General features: G+C 33.0%; 1 protein-coding gene across 1 annotated transcript; it reads right to left on the bottom strand.

The window, feature by feature from the left end:
- Positions 1-11,958: 11,958 nt before the first annotated feature.
- LOC118191424 (putative glutamate receptor) lies at positions 11,959-17,442 on the bottom strand. The gene is made up of 2 exons (XM_035362225.2): positions 16,303-17,442; positions 11,959-12,021 (listed from the first exon to the last, which is right to left on the bottom strand). Exons 1-2 carry the CDS (start codon positions 17,440-17,442, stop codon positions 11,959-11,961), a joined length of 1,203 nt encoding a protein of 400 aa, XP_035218116.2.
- Positions 17,443-19,340: the final 1,898 nt, after the last annotated feature.

The raw sequence follows: 19,340 nt of genomic DNA, 5'->3' as shown, positions 1-19,340 counted from the left end.
ATACAGTCAAAAAAATAACATAGAAATTTCTTTTCAAACAATTCCTTTTATACCCTAAAAAAATCTGGAAGATTTCTTTGAAAAATGAGCGTCTTAAAATACTAAACATGGCTAAAATATATGGACTGGTTTGTGTTGAGCTGCCTTCTACTATAAATAAGGAAGGTTCAGAGTTAACTATAGTAACCTATAAATCCTTTTTTATTCAATTTTTCTGTGCGTACAGAAGGAATGTATTGGGTGCGTCCAGACCGGACACACTTTACCGCAAATATCTCCAAACTAGAGGAATGCATTTTCAGAGCTTCAAGCTGAACTCGGGGAAACCCGTAAAAGTTGCTATTAAAATGCTACCTAACGACACTAATCCGGAATTTTTCCAACAATAACTGATCAGTAAAAACATACCTGCTTTAAAAGTCAGGCAACTTACACCCATAAAAGATGGCAATTTAATGATTGTTCCAGTTTTCCAAGTTGACTTAAAAAGATCCATAGAAGGGAAAAGAATTTACAAAGTCGGAACCATAAGAGTCTCAACTTATAAATCGAGACCGGAACCCGTGCAGTGCCATAAGTGTCAGCGGTAGGGGCGCTCGCGGGAACTCTGCCGCTATAAACCTAGAATGTGCACAATTTCTCGAAACATACACGTGTATGCAAAAGAAAGCAGACAGTAAACCTGTGCCTTATGTAGCGAAGCACAGGTTTCGTCCTACAAAGGTTGTGCCAGACACCCAAGAAATACTAATTCAGAAGTCAAACAACAAAAATCGCCGTTATATTTTCAAAATTTTCACAGGACTGGTTTCGATGGTTTTACCGAACCACCATCCTCAGATGCAAAACCGCAAATAAACAAGATAGGAAATAATGATTAGATAAGATAAGAAAGCCTGGGCAAGTTGCGCCATCTGTTGATGAAACCAGAACTAAAACATAATTTCTTTAAAGGCCGAAGGCAAAGACGGATTGGAATTAGGATCGTTAACTAGAACAGAAAGATTTTTTTTTTTTTGAATGTGAAACACCTCTAGAAAATCCAGTTCTTCAGTGGAAGATGTTTTTTGAATAATTTTGGCAGCAGAAAAATTGAAAGTGTGATTTTCGGACCAACAATGTTGGGCAACAGAAGACTTCTGTGTTTATGTTACTTTAAAGTTTTAAGTTAGCTGTTTTCTACCGGAGACAAAGTCTTAATCTTGCGTTTCCTTCGTAACTTCACCTCTTTACATTATCTTCAGGATGTTATATTGAGATATGTGTCTTTTATTTTGTGAATATACTAATTTACTCTCCTTTACGTTACTTTAAAGTTTTAAGTTATCTGTTTTCTACCGGAGACAATGTCTTAATCATGCGTTTCCTTCGTAGCTCCACCTCTTTACATTATCTTCAGGATGTTATATTGAGATATGTGTCTTTTATTTTGTGAATATACTAATTTACTCTCCTTTACGTTACTTTAAAGTTTTAAGTTAGCTGTTTTCTACCGGAGACAAAGTCTTAATCTTGCGTTTCCTTCGTAACTTCACCTCTTTACATTATCTTCAGGATGTTATATTGAGATATGTGTGGTTTATTTTGTGAATATACTAATTTATTCTCCTTTATGTTACTTTAAAGTTTTAAGTTATCTGTTTTCTACCGGAGACAAAGTCTTAATCATGCGTTTCCTTCGTAGCTTCACCTCTTTACATTATCTTCAGGATGTTGAAATAATATGTGAAAAAAAATTATGCCATACATTGTAATGCTGTCAGTCTTGCTCTGACTTCCGATCTCGTTTCGTGGTCTCAATTTCGTGACTTCATTATTATAAATATTTATTTGTTTTTATTATTGCTCACATTTTTTGGAATTTTGGTCTTAACCTTTTGCATTTTATACTTTCCACACTTCTATGTTTGCTAAAGTCTCTGCTGGTAAAGTATGTCTTTTGGGAGTGACTCGCGGCAGATAGCGCATCTGACTCCGTATAATAATTGGTATATACGCAACTTCCGGTTGCTTAATACTTATATTGAGATATGTGTCTTTTATTTTGTGAATATACTAATTTACTCTCCTTTACGTTACTTTAAACTAGGAAATATTTCAAAAAAGACTCGTTACTCTAACAACTAGCCTAAGTAGCAGGTTCTTCTTGCAGCTTTGGGAAAGTGTCACATTCTACAATCTGTTCCGCGAACACACCCACAATATTTCATGACGGTAGGAAGACATTGAAAATCTCTGTTTCCCATGGCACAACCAATTAGTGAAACGTAGGGTACTACTTCCATATAAAATACTTCTTTGAGTTCTACCTTCTTATTTCTAAGATTAACAGATACTTACTGAGTTTCGCTACCATAGATCTGATAAGACCCTTTCTAAATCCAGGGAATTTAAATATTTTATTCAGTATCGCCAAATACGCGATAGCTATTAAGGGAAATGAATCTGAAAATGTATATTTTTTTCATGACTTGTTTTTAATTTACAGAAGCATTTCCTTTTACGTCGTTGTTCATGTGGTTTTTTTTCAAAAGTAAACGTTTGTTTAAATTATCGAAGTCATTTGCAGCACAAAGAACTACATACTGGTCATGATAACGACGAATTTAAGCATGTGCAAAGACGTTTGGAGCATATAATATCACTAGTCATTGAAAACCAACGTGCTCGCACATTTAACACACACTAAACTGCCCATGGAACAGCCCTTCACCAAACTTCTTTTTTGGTTGCAGACGATGCAGGCGTGCATGCGTCAACACTGAGTTTTTGGAATTTTATTCAGCTGTTTTGTTCTTCTGTCATTTCTGATGTTTCATTGTTGTTTATGGAAATTCGTCACTGCCATTTTTTGGAAACTTCTTTTTAAGTAATATTTCAAAGTTATAGTTTAAAAACTTAAATTACGAGTAAATGTATTTTCTCAATTTGTAAAAACAAAATTCAAGAAAATACATTTATTTGTAAAGAAGCTGAGTTATTTTTCACTAGTTAATAAGCTAACGAAAAAGTAACTCAGTTCATTATATTCTTTTGAAGCTTAAAATTCATAAAAGTATTACTTTCTATATTATGATTAACTTATTGTCAAGGGCTCAGTTTTTAACGGAAGTGAAGTTTTGTCTGTCTCATTCTGTACACCGCTTGCTAGCTTTGAAATAAATACAGAAGTTATAAGCCGGTTATTAAAATTTTCAAGAAACCAACGGTTCAGCTGGAATACCTTATCATATACTACATATATGAGTTACAAAAGTTGAAATGAATTCATACAAGAGCCTTTCATGCTCATTAATGATACGTTTCATACAGGATATAAACAGGAAAAGTTTTATGTTTGCTTCTGAACATTTTATTGCATCAATTTGGAGTGAATTTAAAATACAGATAATTGCAAATTTATAACAGCAGCATTGAGTATGGCATTTCGTTGATTTCTGTTAAAAATCATCATGTCAGTCATCGAAAATCTGAAAGAAAGAATTAAAAAGTGGTTAATATTAATGTCGCGTTGTTGACGAAGGAAAAAAGTTGTTTCACCAACCTAATGACTATACGTTTAGTTGCTTTATCTATAATACTGAAACATAAGATAAAATATAAAAAAATATGGCATTCAAAACAAGGGTATAAAATCTGCTTTTAAATCAAATTTAATAAAAAGAAAATGTGTTTCCTATTCCATCGTTTGATATGCTGTTAACTTCAATGAGTTAGCTGAAATTTTAAAACCGTGTAAATATGAATCACTTTCGAAGGAAATTCTTTGGAGAATTGATGCACACATTATTTTAAGTGCACCCAAATCATGTTTGTATCTATTTGATCTAACTGTAGTTAAAGTATGCTTACATATATTTATTTTAATTATGCGTGATTAATGTTTATATTATTATTGTTATTACTGAATAATTTATGTCTGTGAGATCAACTATAACAGAATTATGTTTATATTTAATTTAGATTTGATAACCGAATTACGATTCAATTCGATTTAAATTTAATCGAATTTAAGTGAGTCAATAATTGAATTGATAAGTGAATTAGATTAATAATCGAACTGATAGTAATTTAATCGAATCAATCGATCGTAATTTAATCGATTTGATAAGTGAATTAAGTGGTTGATGAAATAAAAAAGCATTTGTGACCTTAAAAGAAACATAATTTATCAAAAAGAAATCAATATTTATTTGCTTAATTTATTAAACACATCTTTTAATGTAAGTTGTTTAAGGTGCTTCGTTTTTCTGTGCTAATTTTTTCTCTGTAATTCTCAATTTGATCTCTATAGCCTATCTAGAAGCTGCCCCCTTTTTCAGAAATTTCATTAAATAGAAAATTTCGGTACTTTTCCGTTTCGCCGGCGCAAATCTCGCCAAGCAGCGAGATTGCACCGTTATTGCGAGCAGCGAGATTGCACCGCCAAGCACCGTTATTGCCTGACACAGCCTTCGCACTGTCAGGCAATAACGGTGGAGACAGCTTCACCGCAAAGCACCAGAGTACAGCTTCCGACTCTTCTCGGTCGTTCTCGGAACTCCACGTACTCTCGAGACTCTCCACGTGATGCACTCGATGATACACAAGAGTATAGCTCTCGACTCAGCACAGTCCAAGACAAAACTCGACGATGCACTAAAAGACTCTCGATGCACTCGACGACCAACTCGGCGCTAGACTTCGAGACACTCGCTCAATGACTATCAGCTCGCTAGACAAGGCACACACACTTGATGAGAGACGCACACACTCGCCTGACTGCGAACCAGCAGGGTTTATATAGCTTTCGGCTTGTGTTCGGGAACATTCTAGGCTAAACTGGTAAGAATTCGTTCCAGAAGGTTCTCCAACCGTCCATCGTATATCGCCAATTTTGTCGCCAAATGGGCGATTTCTCACCAAATGTGGCAACCCTGCCCTCCTTTGCCATTTTATGGCAACCCTAAAACTGCTTTGCGGGGAAGCCATCTTACCATGCCTGTATATTTTGTAACAATATTGACTATGTGCCAAGAGATTGCGACTAAAGACATGTTGTTCAATCAAATTTTGTTCAGCATCTGTCTCACGTTGAAGACGATAAACCTGAAGTATATTAGTTTAGTTATTTATTATACTTACGCCTAGTTCCTACACATGCTTATCTGAGTTCGAATAAATAATTTCCCCACATATTCTTAAGACTGATTCAGGGTCAGGGCTAGATATTTTGCTGCCTTATGTAGTTTCTGGGTATCCTAAATGCTAAAACTTTGCGTGCCGCTGCCTTTCCTAAATTCTAAAGATTTTGTCATCGCTTAATTTTGTTGCTCAGAGCTTCTCCAAATTCTAAAAATTTTGCCTTCCTTAAAATTCTGCCGTCCAGTGCAGATTCTCAATTCTGAGATCGTCAATCTTTAGACCTACGGGTACCATTTACAAAACCCATTCTCGTACATGAAAAGAAATTCAATTAAATTTCCCCTCGTGGACAAAATCAGCACTTCGCGGGGTATCCGCTGAAGTCTCTAATCATCACCAAGCGTAATATCTACATAAAATATTATCCTGCTCTTTGGTACTCAATAAATAACATTTAATAAAAATATAATGCGTGCACCACATGACTTCTTCGTACGGAATATTAAACTATACGCATTTTTTCCTACGTTTCATTTAAACTTATTTCCTCGAATTCCATTACAGATATATTTCTCATTTAATTAATTCAGTTCTCACTTCGCAACAAGGTAAAAATACATAAAAACACAAAATATCTTCATTAAACATTAAAAGAAATAGAAAAACATAGGTAAAAATACATAAAAACACAAAATATCTTCATTAAACATTAAAAGAAATAGAAAAACATAAAACACCAAATACATTTAAAACAATTAAAAAAAAGATTTATAATTAAAATTACAGATACTTCACAAAAACAAGCAATTCGGCCAGCGCGAATAAAGGCAGATTTTTCGGTGCACAGCAAAAAGACATTGAAGGTGCAGAAAGAATTAACTCAGTATTCTGCTAAGTTTCAAATGCAAACAAATATGGCTGCTATGGTAATTAGGCTTAGCTGCACTTAAACAACCTTTAAATTGTTGATAATTCTGCAAAAATTGCATGCAGATTAACTGAAGGCATAAAGAGCTTAATCACAAGATAAGAACAATATAATTAAATCATTTTTAAAGCAAAAAATGCACAATTTACCAACATATAAGAATAAAAAAAACTTATCTCAATGGGCCGAGAAACACAGTGGGCATATATATATACTTTTGGGGTGTCCGATCGCAACTAAAATGGGAGGTGCGCAACTAGATGTTATCGCAGTCCCACATACAAAATTTCAATGTTCTGAGGCTGTTCGTTTTTGAGTTATAGGAGATACATTTATGCGTACATACGTACAGACGTCACAAAAAATATCTCTTCTGAATTCATTTTAAATCAGTTTCATAATTCGTTTGGGGAAAATGAGTCCTTACGTCCTTATATTCTGTCCTTACGTACAAATGCCATGCAAAACCATTGTTCAGTTGCATTCTATAGCGGTGAAAATGGATATTTTTGTTGAAATATGATACCCGGAATTTTTCGTGATTACAATACTTCCTTTACTTCGCACAAGAACGTAAAAATGTATACACATCGCTGCGTTAGTCATTTCTCAAGCTGACGGTTGACGAAAGATATATATGATATGCAGTGACGAAAGCAAAACATAATAGATAATGATTCGCGATGTTGAAGAAGGATGTAAATTACTCGATAGGTGTAAAATGAAGAATGTTTCGGTTTGAGATGTATGCCAGGAAAATTTATTAGATATGCGGTGACTAAAGCAAAACATAATAGATAATGATTCGCGAGGCTGAAGAAGGATGTAAACAATTCGATAGGATCAACAATGTTTCGATGTACTCGTAGAATGTTTCGGTTTGAGATGTATGCCAGGCAAATTTATTTAATCTTAAAGATTTATGCTAAGGGCTCGTTTCTCCAGTGACGAAGGGAATTTAAGCAACGGGGCGCTCCACTTGTTTTGCTGTGGGGGGAGAAAAAAAAAATATCAAACGCACGTGCGCAAAGCACACAAAAATAAAAATTCCAAAAAAACAATTGCTGGTAATTTGGAGGTTGTGATTTTAGATTATTACGGATATTTCGGACTGAAATGTATTTAATTTATTCGAATTGATAAATTAATTAGGTTTACCTTATGTCGCTGCTTATATTTATATCATTGAAATGACAATTGTCATTAAATTGTGATTTTATTGATTTCACTTTTTTTTAAGTATATCATGTTTGTACTCATAATATTATTATTGAAAGTGTACATCTTCTCTACATATAATAAAAGAAAGAGTCTGTCTGTGTGTGTGTGTGTTTTTCGTTTGCGCTGCGCGTAAGCTAATAGACCCACGACTACGAAATTTGGTACATAGGTGTATCTAGACAAGAGCCAGTGCACCTCGAAGCGATTTTTTCGAAATTCGAATTCGAATTTTATTTATTTTATGTTTTGTGACGAAATCGCGTCATTTTGAGACATTATGGGATATAGGAGAGCGAGATTTTACTCTACACACTCTATTTTCACATAGTCATGAAACGTAGGCACTTGGCTATTTTACGAACTTAAAATAAATTTCGCGTTTCAATAAATCGATTCAATACGAATTTATTTAACAAAGGGAGCTTAACACCTTTTCAACGGGATTTTTTTCTAAAATAGTTTATTTTTTAAAAAGTACAGTTTATTTTTCTTTGATTTTTGGACACTTGAAACTTTTATCCTTGCGACTGCTTTTACAAAAAGAATTTTGGAAAAATGATAAATGATAATATTTTGTATTTTTAAAGAATTTTTTAAATGAAGCTTCCGAGTACACTTCTCACATCTTTAAATATGTGATTTTGGCTACAATATATATATATATATATATATATATATACATTTTTATTGACTTTTTTTAATAAAGTTGCTCTGCAGAGTAAAATTCTGCGCTGAATTTTATGTTTTTTGAGTTGCTTTCATGTTATTTTTTGCTTATTTCACTGTTTGTAAGATATTGAAAAGTTTTGCATGATTTTTTTTCTTCAACGGAAAGTTGGTTAATTTTTTATTAGGATAATTAATATTTGTATTAAGGGATATACCTTATTTCATTGTAATCTTTTTCTCTTGAAAATATAAGATAAAATATCATTAATTATACTTTGCTTTTCAGAATTTTTTTTTGTTTTTGTATTCTTTTATGTTATTTATTGCTCATTTCTTTGTTTTTAAGATACTGAAAAGTTTTGAGTGATTTTTTTTTAGGAAACAAAGTTCTTAACCTCCTTTATACCATTTGAGTTCTTAAGATTTTGCAAAGGGAAGTTGGTTAATTTATTTATTAGGATAATTAATATTTGTATTAAGGGATATTGCTTATTTCATTGTAATTTTGTTATACGTAATAACTTTTTTTTATGAAGTTGTTCTGCAGAGTAAAATTTAGGATTAAGCAGTTTTTAAATTTAACGTTTGGTGTTCCCTTCAGCCATTTTTCCGGTACATTTAAAAGCCAGACGAAGGCTGGCAGCGAAGCTGCTAGTTGTTTATATTTAGAGCAATACAAGCACATGTCTACACAGTTCATTACCCGTATCTATAATGTCCCCGTATCCTTTTTTTGCTCAGAGGAAAGCAAATTTTCTTTAACACTTTTCTAGATACCAGCGATATGAGGAAAATGTCCCAGGAGGTCCATTTTTGTTAATTTTTAAATTTTTGTTTATTTACATTTCTTGAATTTGTTTTAGTTCACCTTTGATCCATCTGATGTTTCTATAAATTACTGCCAGTTTCAGTCACTAATTTCTAAAGATCTTTTAACATTACCGTTTGCGCTAGTTGCACTAATTCCGTTGGTTCTGTGTTGCCATCTCTGAATGTGATATTTGAATTTTAGTTTAATTTAAATTATTACCCCTAAATTATTGCAGCTTTTATCGCAGCCTTCAACTTTCTTTAAACTTATTATTTTTTATTCTTATTAAATACGTATGTAATGAAAACGATTTTGCAATATTTATGGCGTCGAACATAGAACCTTGAATGCGTAATGAACAGCAAACTTGGCCGTCGAGGAATATTAAATATTCATCTTTATTTCACTTGTCACTCTAATCGTGACTATTCGAAAACACTTACATTTTTAATATTCTTGCGATAGGAAAAGACCAGCGAGGCAGTATCGTAGCGAGAACATGGACAGAAGCAAAAGTGCGGAATTATACAATATGGAAGCTTATAAGGTATTTCTCCCACTTTCCTAGCGTCCTTCGTGGTGTAGTGGTTCTGCACTCTGGGCCTGTATTCCACAGGTCCGTGGTTCAATTCTCGGCGAAGGCGGTTGCATATTTTTCATCTTTTCTGCTTCCAATTAACCTAATGACTCTACAAGCTCACCTAGAAAAAGTTCCGAATTAGTTACGTCATGAATGTTATCAAGTCATATGTATGGACCGATCTAGGAATTACTCAGTCAAGAGAAATTTTGATGCATTGCAGGTGCTAGGTGGGAGACGTATAAAAATCTAAAGGAGGAATTTAAAGAGCTACAGCTAATTACGTTAGTAATTTGTTAGAGATTTATTTTTTTTTATTTTATATTTTACATATAAATTTAGAAAGCTATACCTGATTAAGTTAGTAATTTATTAGAGGTTTAATATTTTATATTTTACACATATATAAGATAAAAAATATGTAAATCAAATTTCTAACATGATTTGTAATAGTTGCTTAACTTTTCATTTTCGTTTGGCTGTTACTTCCCACAATAATTTAATTTTAAATGATTTTTCACTTTGATCCTTTCTTTAGATTCTTTGAAACTAGTCCCTTAGTTCTATTTTGAACCAAGTCCCTTAGTTCTATTTTACTATCTCTTAAAATGATCCTTGGATTTACTTTACATTTTAATTCAATTTATTACCACTAAGCTGCTGCAGCTTTCATCGCGTGATTCAGCTTTCTTTAAATTTGCTGTTTTTATTATATTCATGTATATATTTTTTATGATAAAAATATGTAAAGTAAAATTGTAACCTTAATCTACAATAGTTTCTTAATGCTTCATTTTAAAGTGGTTTTCCCTTTCTGTTCTAAAAATAATAGTTTGCTTATAAAGTAAATAGAGAATAAGTAAAGAGTAGTAATTTTCTCTCTGAATTACTAAGTAAAAGAAGAGTCATTTGCTCTCTGAACTGCGTTGTTTCAAAATTAATAGCCAATTAAGCTATGACTTTTAATGACTTTTACATAACTCAAATATGAATTATCACATGGAGTCTGACGGGATCTATTTTTCTTTACCTATGCGTCCAAGAAATGGAAAATTCATCTACGGCTTTACAAAGCGTGGTAACAGCAAGTTTTAAATCTTTTGAGTTTGATATCTGGATAATTTTCCAAACATGTCATAAAGTCCTTGTTTCTGTTCTGCTCAGTTTCTAAGAATAACAAACCAAATTTTATTTCTAACTCTTACGGTACGGTGTGCCCACTCTGGGTACATTTCAAAAATTCCCTCTGTACACACAGAAGCATTGAATGAAAATGGATTTACAAGTTACTATAGGTTACTCTAAACCCTCTTTATTTATACTAGATGGCAGCACAACACAAATCAGTCCATCTATTTTAGCCATGTTTAGTTTTTAAAGACTTTCATTTTTCAAAGAAATCTTCCAGATCTTTTTAGGATATAAAAGGAATTGTTTAAAATGAAATTTCTATGTTATTTCCTTATTCTATTCTAGTTTTAAATTTTTACCATGAAATATTACCTAAAATCGAACGGCGAACATCTGGTGTGCCCATAGTGGGATTACTGAAACACTAGGAGCAAACCAATCAACCGCATCTTTGTTTCACTGCAGTTCTCCGATGAGCTCGTTCACAATAGAAAGGTGGGTCCACGTCTGTGTTTCATTTCCTGTTTTTTTTTGGGGGGGGGGAAGTTGTTCTTTGGAGGGGAGGCTTGGTTATCAACTAATAAATTGTTGACGTGTTTTTCTGATCGTCAGGAGTAATTTTATCAGTTAGCTCTTTCGATTTTCACTAGTGCAGTTCTCTTTTTTTTTTTTTTCTTTCGCTTTCGTTAGCTCTTAGTTTTGTTAGCTCTACGTTTTGATTTTTTTCAGTTGTAGATGTTTATTTAATTTTATTTTATAGTTTACATTTTCTAATTTTACATATAATATTAGTTTATTTTTTTCTGATTTTTAATTATTTTGCAAATGGATCAAAGAGGGCTGGCCATTTCTGAAGCACTGAAAGTGCTACACGAATTGCCTTCAGATATTAAATCTGATACGGATCCCGGTATATGCGCAAAACATGCAGTGTTGGATTGTGCTTTTTCGAAGGTGTTGACAGTTTCTTCGAAAAGTACCACGATGAAAAAAAATAGACGAAAGTGTAAATATGAAATGTAAATATCATATACCCAAGTTACTTTTTTTTTTTTCATTTAGCTGCATTTAGCCATCATATAACCAAAAACAGCTTTTTTGTTGGGGGGGTCTAGAGTAGCAGTCCTCCCCGTGGCACACCTTCAGTATGTTAAATCTGCTACAGTATTCAGAATCTAGTGTTTTTTAATCGTAGGAAAAATCTTTTTTTTATTCTATCAGTCGCTTCAGCATTCCTTTCGAAACCCTATTCATTCAATGAGCCCGTTTCGGCATACCCACAGAATTAAAATGGAAGTGTTCTCTTTACAGAATTTTAGCTGTGTAAATTTTAGCCTCTAGGCCTGATTAGACTGCCTATCCCTTTTTTGTTGAAATTCCAACTTTAAAAGGTAGCGTGCCGGAAAGGTGTAATGAGCTGTAATTTGATTAGAGCTTTAAAGATGTCGTTAACCAGTGCTCCAAAACTAGTGACTAGGCTGCAAGTAAAATGAGTCATCCAGCATAAATGTGTTGTAAAGTGATTAAACGAGCTAATAAGCGCTCGATGACAGCGCTCTGAAAAGAACGTTATGAAGGTCATCACTCTACAAAGAATATGCCTTGAGCTACCATATCGTTAACGTTCATCAATCGAGAGCTTAAAACTATTATATACGAGTGAACTTAATTAGGTGCATTTCTTAGGGAAGCAAAATCGATAAATATCACTTTACACGTCACACATAAATTTAATTATAATTTCTGTAATTTGTTATTGCTTTGAAATGAAAACATAGAATATTGTTCAAAGAATGAAAACTTAATTATCCTGATATTTTCTGTAAATAGTTTTGCATTTATCAATTTTGAAAACATTTTGTATTGTTATCTCCTTAATTACCTAAAAATTATTTCCTTAACATGAAGTAAATAATTTATTCAATAACTATTATTATTCAATTATTCAATAACCTAAATATTATTATTCAATAACCTAAAAATTATTTCCTTAACATGAAGTAAATAATTTATTCAATAACTATTGCTATTTGAAAATTTAAGCATTTATTGCTGTCTTTTTTGGCTTTTAAAAATTATGTTGTTTTCAAAATTATGAAATTAAATAAAATTTTATATTATAAACTTATTGTTCAGTAATTAATTATAATTAAACAGTTGTTTAAAATTTTGAATTATTTTTTAAGAATTTTGCTGTTATTTCGAGAATGAGATAAATAGGGAACATAAGGGCTAATGAAATAATTTTGAAAATTTTACTGAGAAAAAATTGTGTAAACTGAAGTTTTCAGTATTAATATAAGATACAGAAAACTCTGACAATTAATATAAAAATATAAAATTGAATAATGGTAGTAAAATTTGATACGGTGAATATAATTAAAAGGGAAATATGCAGAAAAAAAGCAACTAGAAATTACGATAAACGAATTGACGTACAGAGAATGTTGAGTGAATTCAAAATCATAGAGGAGTATGGTTTAACCTCTGAAACTAAATTGTTCCTTTTACGCTCTCACGCTAGAAAAATTTGAAGGTTATCACCTTTATGTTTGAGTGTAATAATATTTACATAAAGTTCTTTTTTAATATGGAATGTTTTGGAGCAGTTTTCAAAAGGCCAGTTACCTTATCCAAGAAATGGAGACCTTTTCAAGTAATGATCGAGCATCCGTTTACCACCGGTGCTGTTGTATACCAGTCAGTCAAAACAGATATGCCTAATTTAGAGTAAATCTTAATTTTGAAGAACTGCAGAGCCTTTCAGATTATGTAAAATACGGATTTGAAATAAAATAACAGTGTAACCACAATTTTAACAGAGTATCATAATATTTACGAGTCTAAAACGTAAGTTATAATCATGAAAATTACAGAGTCATAAAATTTTGATATTTGCTATAATTAATTGAGATAAATAATGAGTGTGTAAAAGTTTTCATTTGTGGTATTCTTGGAAAAGTTTTGTTAAGCCTTCCCTGAAGAATCAGGAGATTTAAGTAACAAGAACCTTTTAAAATTCGACTGAAATATTGATAGCACTCTAAAAATTCTGATTATTTTCAAAACTTTTGTGCTCGAAATGTGCGTTCTACATTATTTTAAAATTATTTAGCTCAATTTTCGTGATTTATATTTTGCACGTTATATTTCCTTGCTTTAACGTTCTTTCTCTAAAAGCCCGTTTCTATCCCCAATCCTTTTCCTTTTTAAAGGATGGAACATGTAGGATAAAATTATATAAGGCAAAATTCTAATTTGTAACCAATCCATAACCAACATAAACTGTTGGACTAACTGTGACAACAAGGCTGCCCTCTGGTGAGTAGCCAGAGAAGTACTTCAGTAAAAGCCAAGCATCCCACTTGATAGGTTGTATCAGACTCTTTATCTGTAATTTTCTTAAAGTTAAATATAATGTCCGTGTGTAACTTAAACCTGTTAATAAATACTTGTTACACTATACAGGACTCTTCTATGACCCTATCTAAAACGACCCCCACACAAATTTTAACTTACTGTAACTCCTTAATTCTTCATTTTAATACGGGTATTTCCTAGTTTTATTCTAAAAATAGAAACTTGCTTGTAATATTATCTAACTGGGTCCACCATATGATTTTCACATGTCATATGAAGTCACGTGGTGTGCCCATCAGGTATATTTTCAAAACTTTTGGCCATGTTATCGACTTTATATAAATTATTTATGTGCAATTATTTGTATTATGATTATATTGTATGCTTCATATTATAGAGAAAAATATAAGAGTCATAAAACCATCCTTTTAAAAGAGGTCGATTTAGGAATCTCTAAATTAGGTATTAAGTAAAATTTTCCTTCTTGGAATCTTTATCAATCACGTATTTTGCCTCTAAAACAATGTTTTGCGAACCTCAAATTGAAAAGCATCATACAAAATATGTACAGTAATTTCTGAGAAAAATAGAAAACTCTTAAGTTTTGCTCTTAAGTAACTCTTAAGTTAAACTGTACGAAAAACATGGACTTTTTTAAACATTATTTTTATATTTTTTACAATCCTTGTACTTCTCTTGGGAACTTAAACTATGGGCATTTACTGTGGGGCGATACGCAAACTTATAATTTAATAAGTACTGAAGTAGAACAGGAATACTTAACTCGGAATTTGTTACCATGATTTCAGTGTAGCAGAATTTAACAGTAAACGGACACATGCTTCTACTTGCAACTCAGCAGAGCAACTTTATTAACCTTCCGGCACGCGCGTATGCGCAAAATTTACGACAAATTCAGTTTTTAATGCACATTTTTCGCATATCGAAGCTGAGACGTCTGAAGGTAATTTCTATTCCTTCTTTCTACTCTTCCTCAGATCATGGAATGTGCCAACGGGAAGTCATTTGACTTTTTTTTTTTAACTGGGCTTTTGTGCTACGTGGCAGCTTTTTCATAAAAGTTATGACACGCGCGTGGTCGTGTTTTAAAATTCGGAAAATGTTTTTTTCTCAAATATTTTGTTATTTTGTGCTATTAATTGCCGTGCATTATTTTAATCTGAATACATTTGGCTCTGTAAATTTTATATCGGTTTTCATGGCAAAAAAATATGTGCAACCAGCTGATTTTGCTCAGATTCATCAAGAACTACCTGATGAAGAAAAGGAAGACAAGGAAACCTTTGGATGGGAGAACAATAGCGATTTCCATTCCTTATTTTCTTGTATTTCTATTTTTTAGAAATAAATAAAAACATTAAAGTTATTTTAAAGTGTGTTTTTGTAACCTGTAAGAAGTCAATTTCCTTGCAGAAGTAAGTAAAGCTAAACTTACTTTTTTTCCTACCAAAATGTTTTCCTTTTTTATTGCCTATACTTGTCTTTGTGAATATTAAAATTAGCTTCGATTTTAAAATATAATTATTAAATAATAAATTAAAAATGTTCTGTAATGAAATACATCATTGCATTTCCATCTCACTAACATAAGAACTTAAAAATAATTTACTTATATTTGAATGTGATATCATTTATATTTTGCAATAATAAGATTAGTACTTTATTTCTTAACAAATTTATTATCAATATTCACTCATTTTTGTCGTTTTTCGTTTCAAAAACTGTAAAATAACGGATGTCATAAAAAATACGACGCGAGCGTGCTCATGTAAAATTGCCAAACATGCGTGCTGGAAGGTTAAATGTCTGACTCAAAAATCAACTTTGGAAATGCATGCATGAAAATATTCTGTGTGTCGGTATCAAATAACAATCAAAATTAAAAAATTACCACTTACCGTTCAAAAGCTTAACTCAGACTAAACTTCATTGCTAATGCGTGAGGGAAAAAAAAAAAAAAAAAAAAAAAAAAATCAGAATCATGGTTTAATTCAGTGCAGGTAAATCACATAATTACCGTTATCGCATATAATTCTATCTTCTGATAATTTCTTTGCGTTGGTCAACATATACCCTCTTCTGAAGCAAGTTCTTGTGCGCGTGAAATCTGAAGTGACCGGATAGAAAGCATTACATCAACTGATTACAAATTTACAATAAATCGATCTAGAATTCAAATTGATTGCTAACTTATTAACATGACACAAAATCGCTTTGTTTGAGCATATACATTAAGTTCACTTGTTAGGTCAAATTTTAAGTTTTCTTGCTTTTTAACAGCAGGCATGCTTAGTTTGCTCTGAAAAGCTGTTCAAATTCTTGCGTCTTCTTCTAACTACCTTCTTTTTCTCTTTAAAAATTCAACGTTTATTTTTACTTTTCATACAATATACCTTTAGCTGAAAAAAAAACTATTTCGAGTAGTAAACATGAAAATGAAAGAATGTAGCCACTTACTAGAAGTTTCATAAAAAACTTCAAATCTTCTACATTATTCCATTCTTTAATATCCTTCTCTTTGCTATAGGCATTTTGGGAACTTTTTTTAAGCAATTCGTCTCTCAGAAACTTTTGATAGAGACCACATTCTCGAAATTTAGATATCGCAGAATTCAGTCTTTCTGAACAGCAAAATTCTTTACTAAATACAATGCCAACATACCCCGATAAAAGCACATCATCTGAGATATAAACTTCTTTCCCAATTTCTGAACCAAAATCGTAAAGTAGATTCGTTTCAGCGGCAATAATAGCAGACGTTTTATCTAAATTCTGAGAAAGTGACTCATCTCCATTCAGTTTCCAATTATATCTTTCAATATATTCTGCTAGAGCTCTCATTTCCTTACGTTTAGCACTTTTGAGCAAGCTTAAATGAACTGTTTTGTCTATTACAAAGAATTTATAGTTCCCATTTCTGACTGCTGCTTCCAGCTCTATAAAATTCCTTACGGGTAATAATTTTAAAGGCACTGTTAGAAAAGAAGATAAAACAGCTTTATAACAAGATGATAAAACGAAAGCAAAGATTATCCAAGCTATAATAAGTATTTTTCTTTTTAATGAGTTAGCTTCGATGGTTAAAGGTTGTCCCGTTATGGAGCCTACCATTTGAAAGAAAAGTTCAACAGAACTGAATGATTCTATTGAAATGATATGAAATGAAATAACTGCAAGGCTTAACGTGACGAAGGAACTGATCCAAATGGTAGACTGGAAAGTATGCAAGTAGGCATTTGCTTTTGATGCTAATCCGGGTATGCGTGCTACGAATTTTATGCTATCGGAGAAATAGTATTCACTAATATTTAGTGCCTCGAATCTTTGATGAGTGATGCCAAGTGCACACAAAGCCATATCAGCTTCTTTTCTTTGAACCATTCCTATGATACCGGTCCAGTTTCCATCCTGTTGCAAGCGTCCCCATTCTCTGTCTGGAGGAGTAAGCAACTCGTAGCGAAATCCTAGGGCTTCGGACAACGTCTGCAAAAACCTGGCTTCAGTTCCTGAAATGGAATAGTTGCTAGCGTTGCCATTAATTATGAAAAACGGGGGAAATGCTACTACGGCAATCTTTAGAAGATTTGGAAAAGGCATACTTTAAAAAATGTACCATCAGCGTTTGCAAACTGAATCACTATGCTCTTTCTAACTTGCTGTTATTTGTCTATTATTCCACTGATTACTTTTACTGTGAATGCTTTCGTGATTTTCTTAACATAAGTGCATGCCTATATAATTCAACTCTTTTTTCACGAAATAATGGTTTACTTAGTATGAGCACTTAAAAATGGCGTCTCACGAAAAAAGCAAACGAATATTTTAAACTTCTTGTTAGAATTCGCTTTCACCGATAATTTAACCGTATACATTTTTTCTTCAGTGAATAATTTGTGCTTTGCATTCAAAGAATTTTTCTTCTCCTCGCTAGCTCGATCACTGGATCTTGTTATTCCATATCGATCTTTGGTGAATGACTGTACTTACGGGTAGTGCTTAAGTCGTTTCATATTTAACGCATACCCGACTGGCATTTTCGTTCCTAATACTTCTAAGCAATAGCTTTAGCAAGCAAGTCGAATTATGAATTATTTGCCATAGATTTTGGTTTACCGTAGCATTTGTAAAAACTTGTCGTTTATTTGAAATAAGTTATCAGGAGGGAGAAATTCAAATAGCATTCTTTATTTACCAAAACTGCATTCACAAAGAAAGACAGTTAAGAAAATCTTAACCTATGAAATGATTAGTGAAAGCAAAATTTCGTTCTTGCATTTGAACAAAAAGGTCATTCGAGTATTTTCCTGGAAACAATGTGTAAGAGCGAATATCACTTTTATGAGCTTTTCAGGCTCCGTATAATCCTATTTTTTAAAATCCTTTACAGTTATTTATGCACTCGTAGGCAAAATAAAGTGAATTTGCAAGTTATGTCTATTTTTACCAAAGGTAGTGAACTAAAGGTACTAATTATGCCGCCGAAGAATTAAGCAAATATTCAGAGTTGAATACGTAAGCATACACTTGCGTATCTGCAAAGCTGTAATTGTTGATGGGATATAATCGCCCAAGTTTTCGGCGATTTGTGTGCTCGTACTCCTTCACGACATTCGCCGTGTTTCTCGCAAGTATTGGGTAAATTTTATAAGATATCAGGTAAAATGAGTAGCCACAAATATATGCATGACGTAATGAGATGGAGAATTGTAGGTAGATTGGAGGTAGTCTAATGATAAACGCGGGTGTCGACAGAACTCAGTGTAACACACAGTGTCGTTTGCTATTCGTGGAAAAAGTTTCAGGATAGTGGATCCATATGGAGAAGACTTGGACAAGGTCGACGAAGATCCGCAACGACGAATGAGGATCGTCATTTGGCGCTTTCAGCGCCGCAACACAGAACTGCTACAACTTCACGTGCATTGTATGCTGCCACTGGAACCTGAGATTTACGATCTGCAGTTGTCTGAAGGCTTCATGAGACGGGCCGTATGCCTAAAAACCCGCTTTTTGTGTCTTGCTCACTGAAGCGCAGAAGAGAGCGCGTTTAACATGACGCAGATAACGTGCGCCTTAGACCAGACTACAGTGGAACACCTTGAGTTTCACAGATGAGTCAAGATTCAGCCTGGACACTGATTCTCAGCGTACTTTTGTCTGAAGAGATCCTGGGACACGATACCATCGCTTTCTCTTCAGGCAAAAGGATCATTACAGTGATGGAGATGTAATGGTTTGAGCACGCATTATGCTGGACCGTTGCACATCCCTCCATATTTTTGGTAAAGGCTGTTTGACTGCTATGAGGTATATAGAGAGAATCTTAAAGCTCTATGATAGACCTTTCAGGGACACAGTTTGCTCCGAGTTCCTGTTAATGGACGACAACCCTGGTCTACATACGACTCAGCTGGTAGCCGATTCCTGAAGATGTTCGCCGCATGGGTTGACCAGCCACATCTCCTAACAGTACAGCAAGTCTGAGACGCTCTTAG

Source organism: Stegodyphus dumicola, chromosome 2 (assembly GCF_044657685.1).
Source record: "Stegodyphus dumicola isolate Sdum_Otavi_A_Nest chromosome 2, ASM4465768v1".
NCBI classification, from domain to species: domain Eukaryota; kingdom Metazoa; phylum Arthropoda; class Arachnida; order Araneae; family Eresidae; genus Stegodyphus; species Stegodyphus dumicola.
Note: the sequence above shows the minus strand (reverse complement) of the source record. Positions and strands in the feature narration are given on the sequence as shown.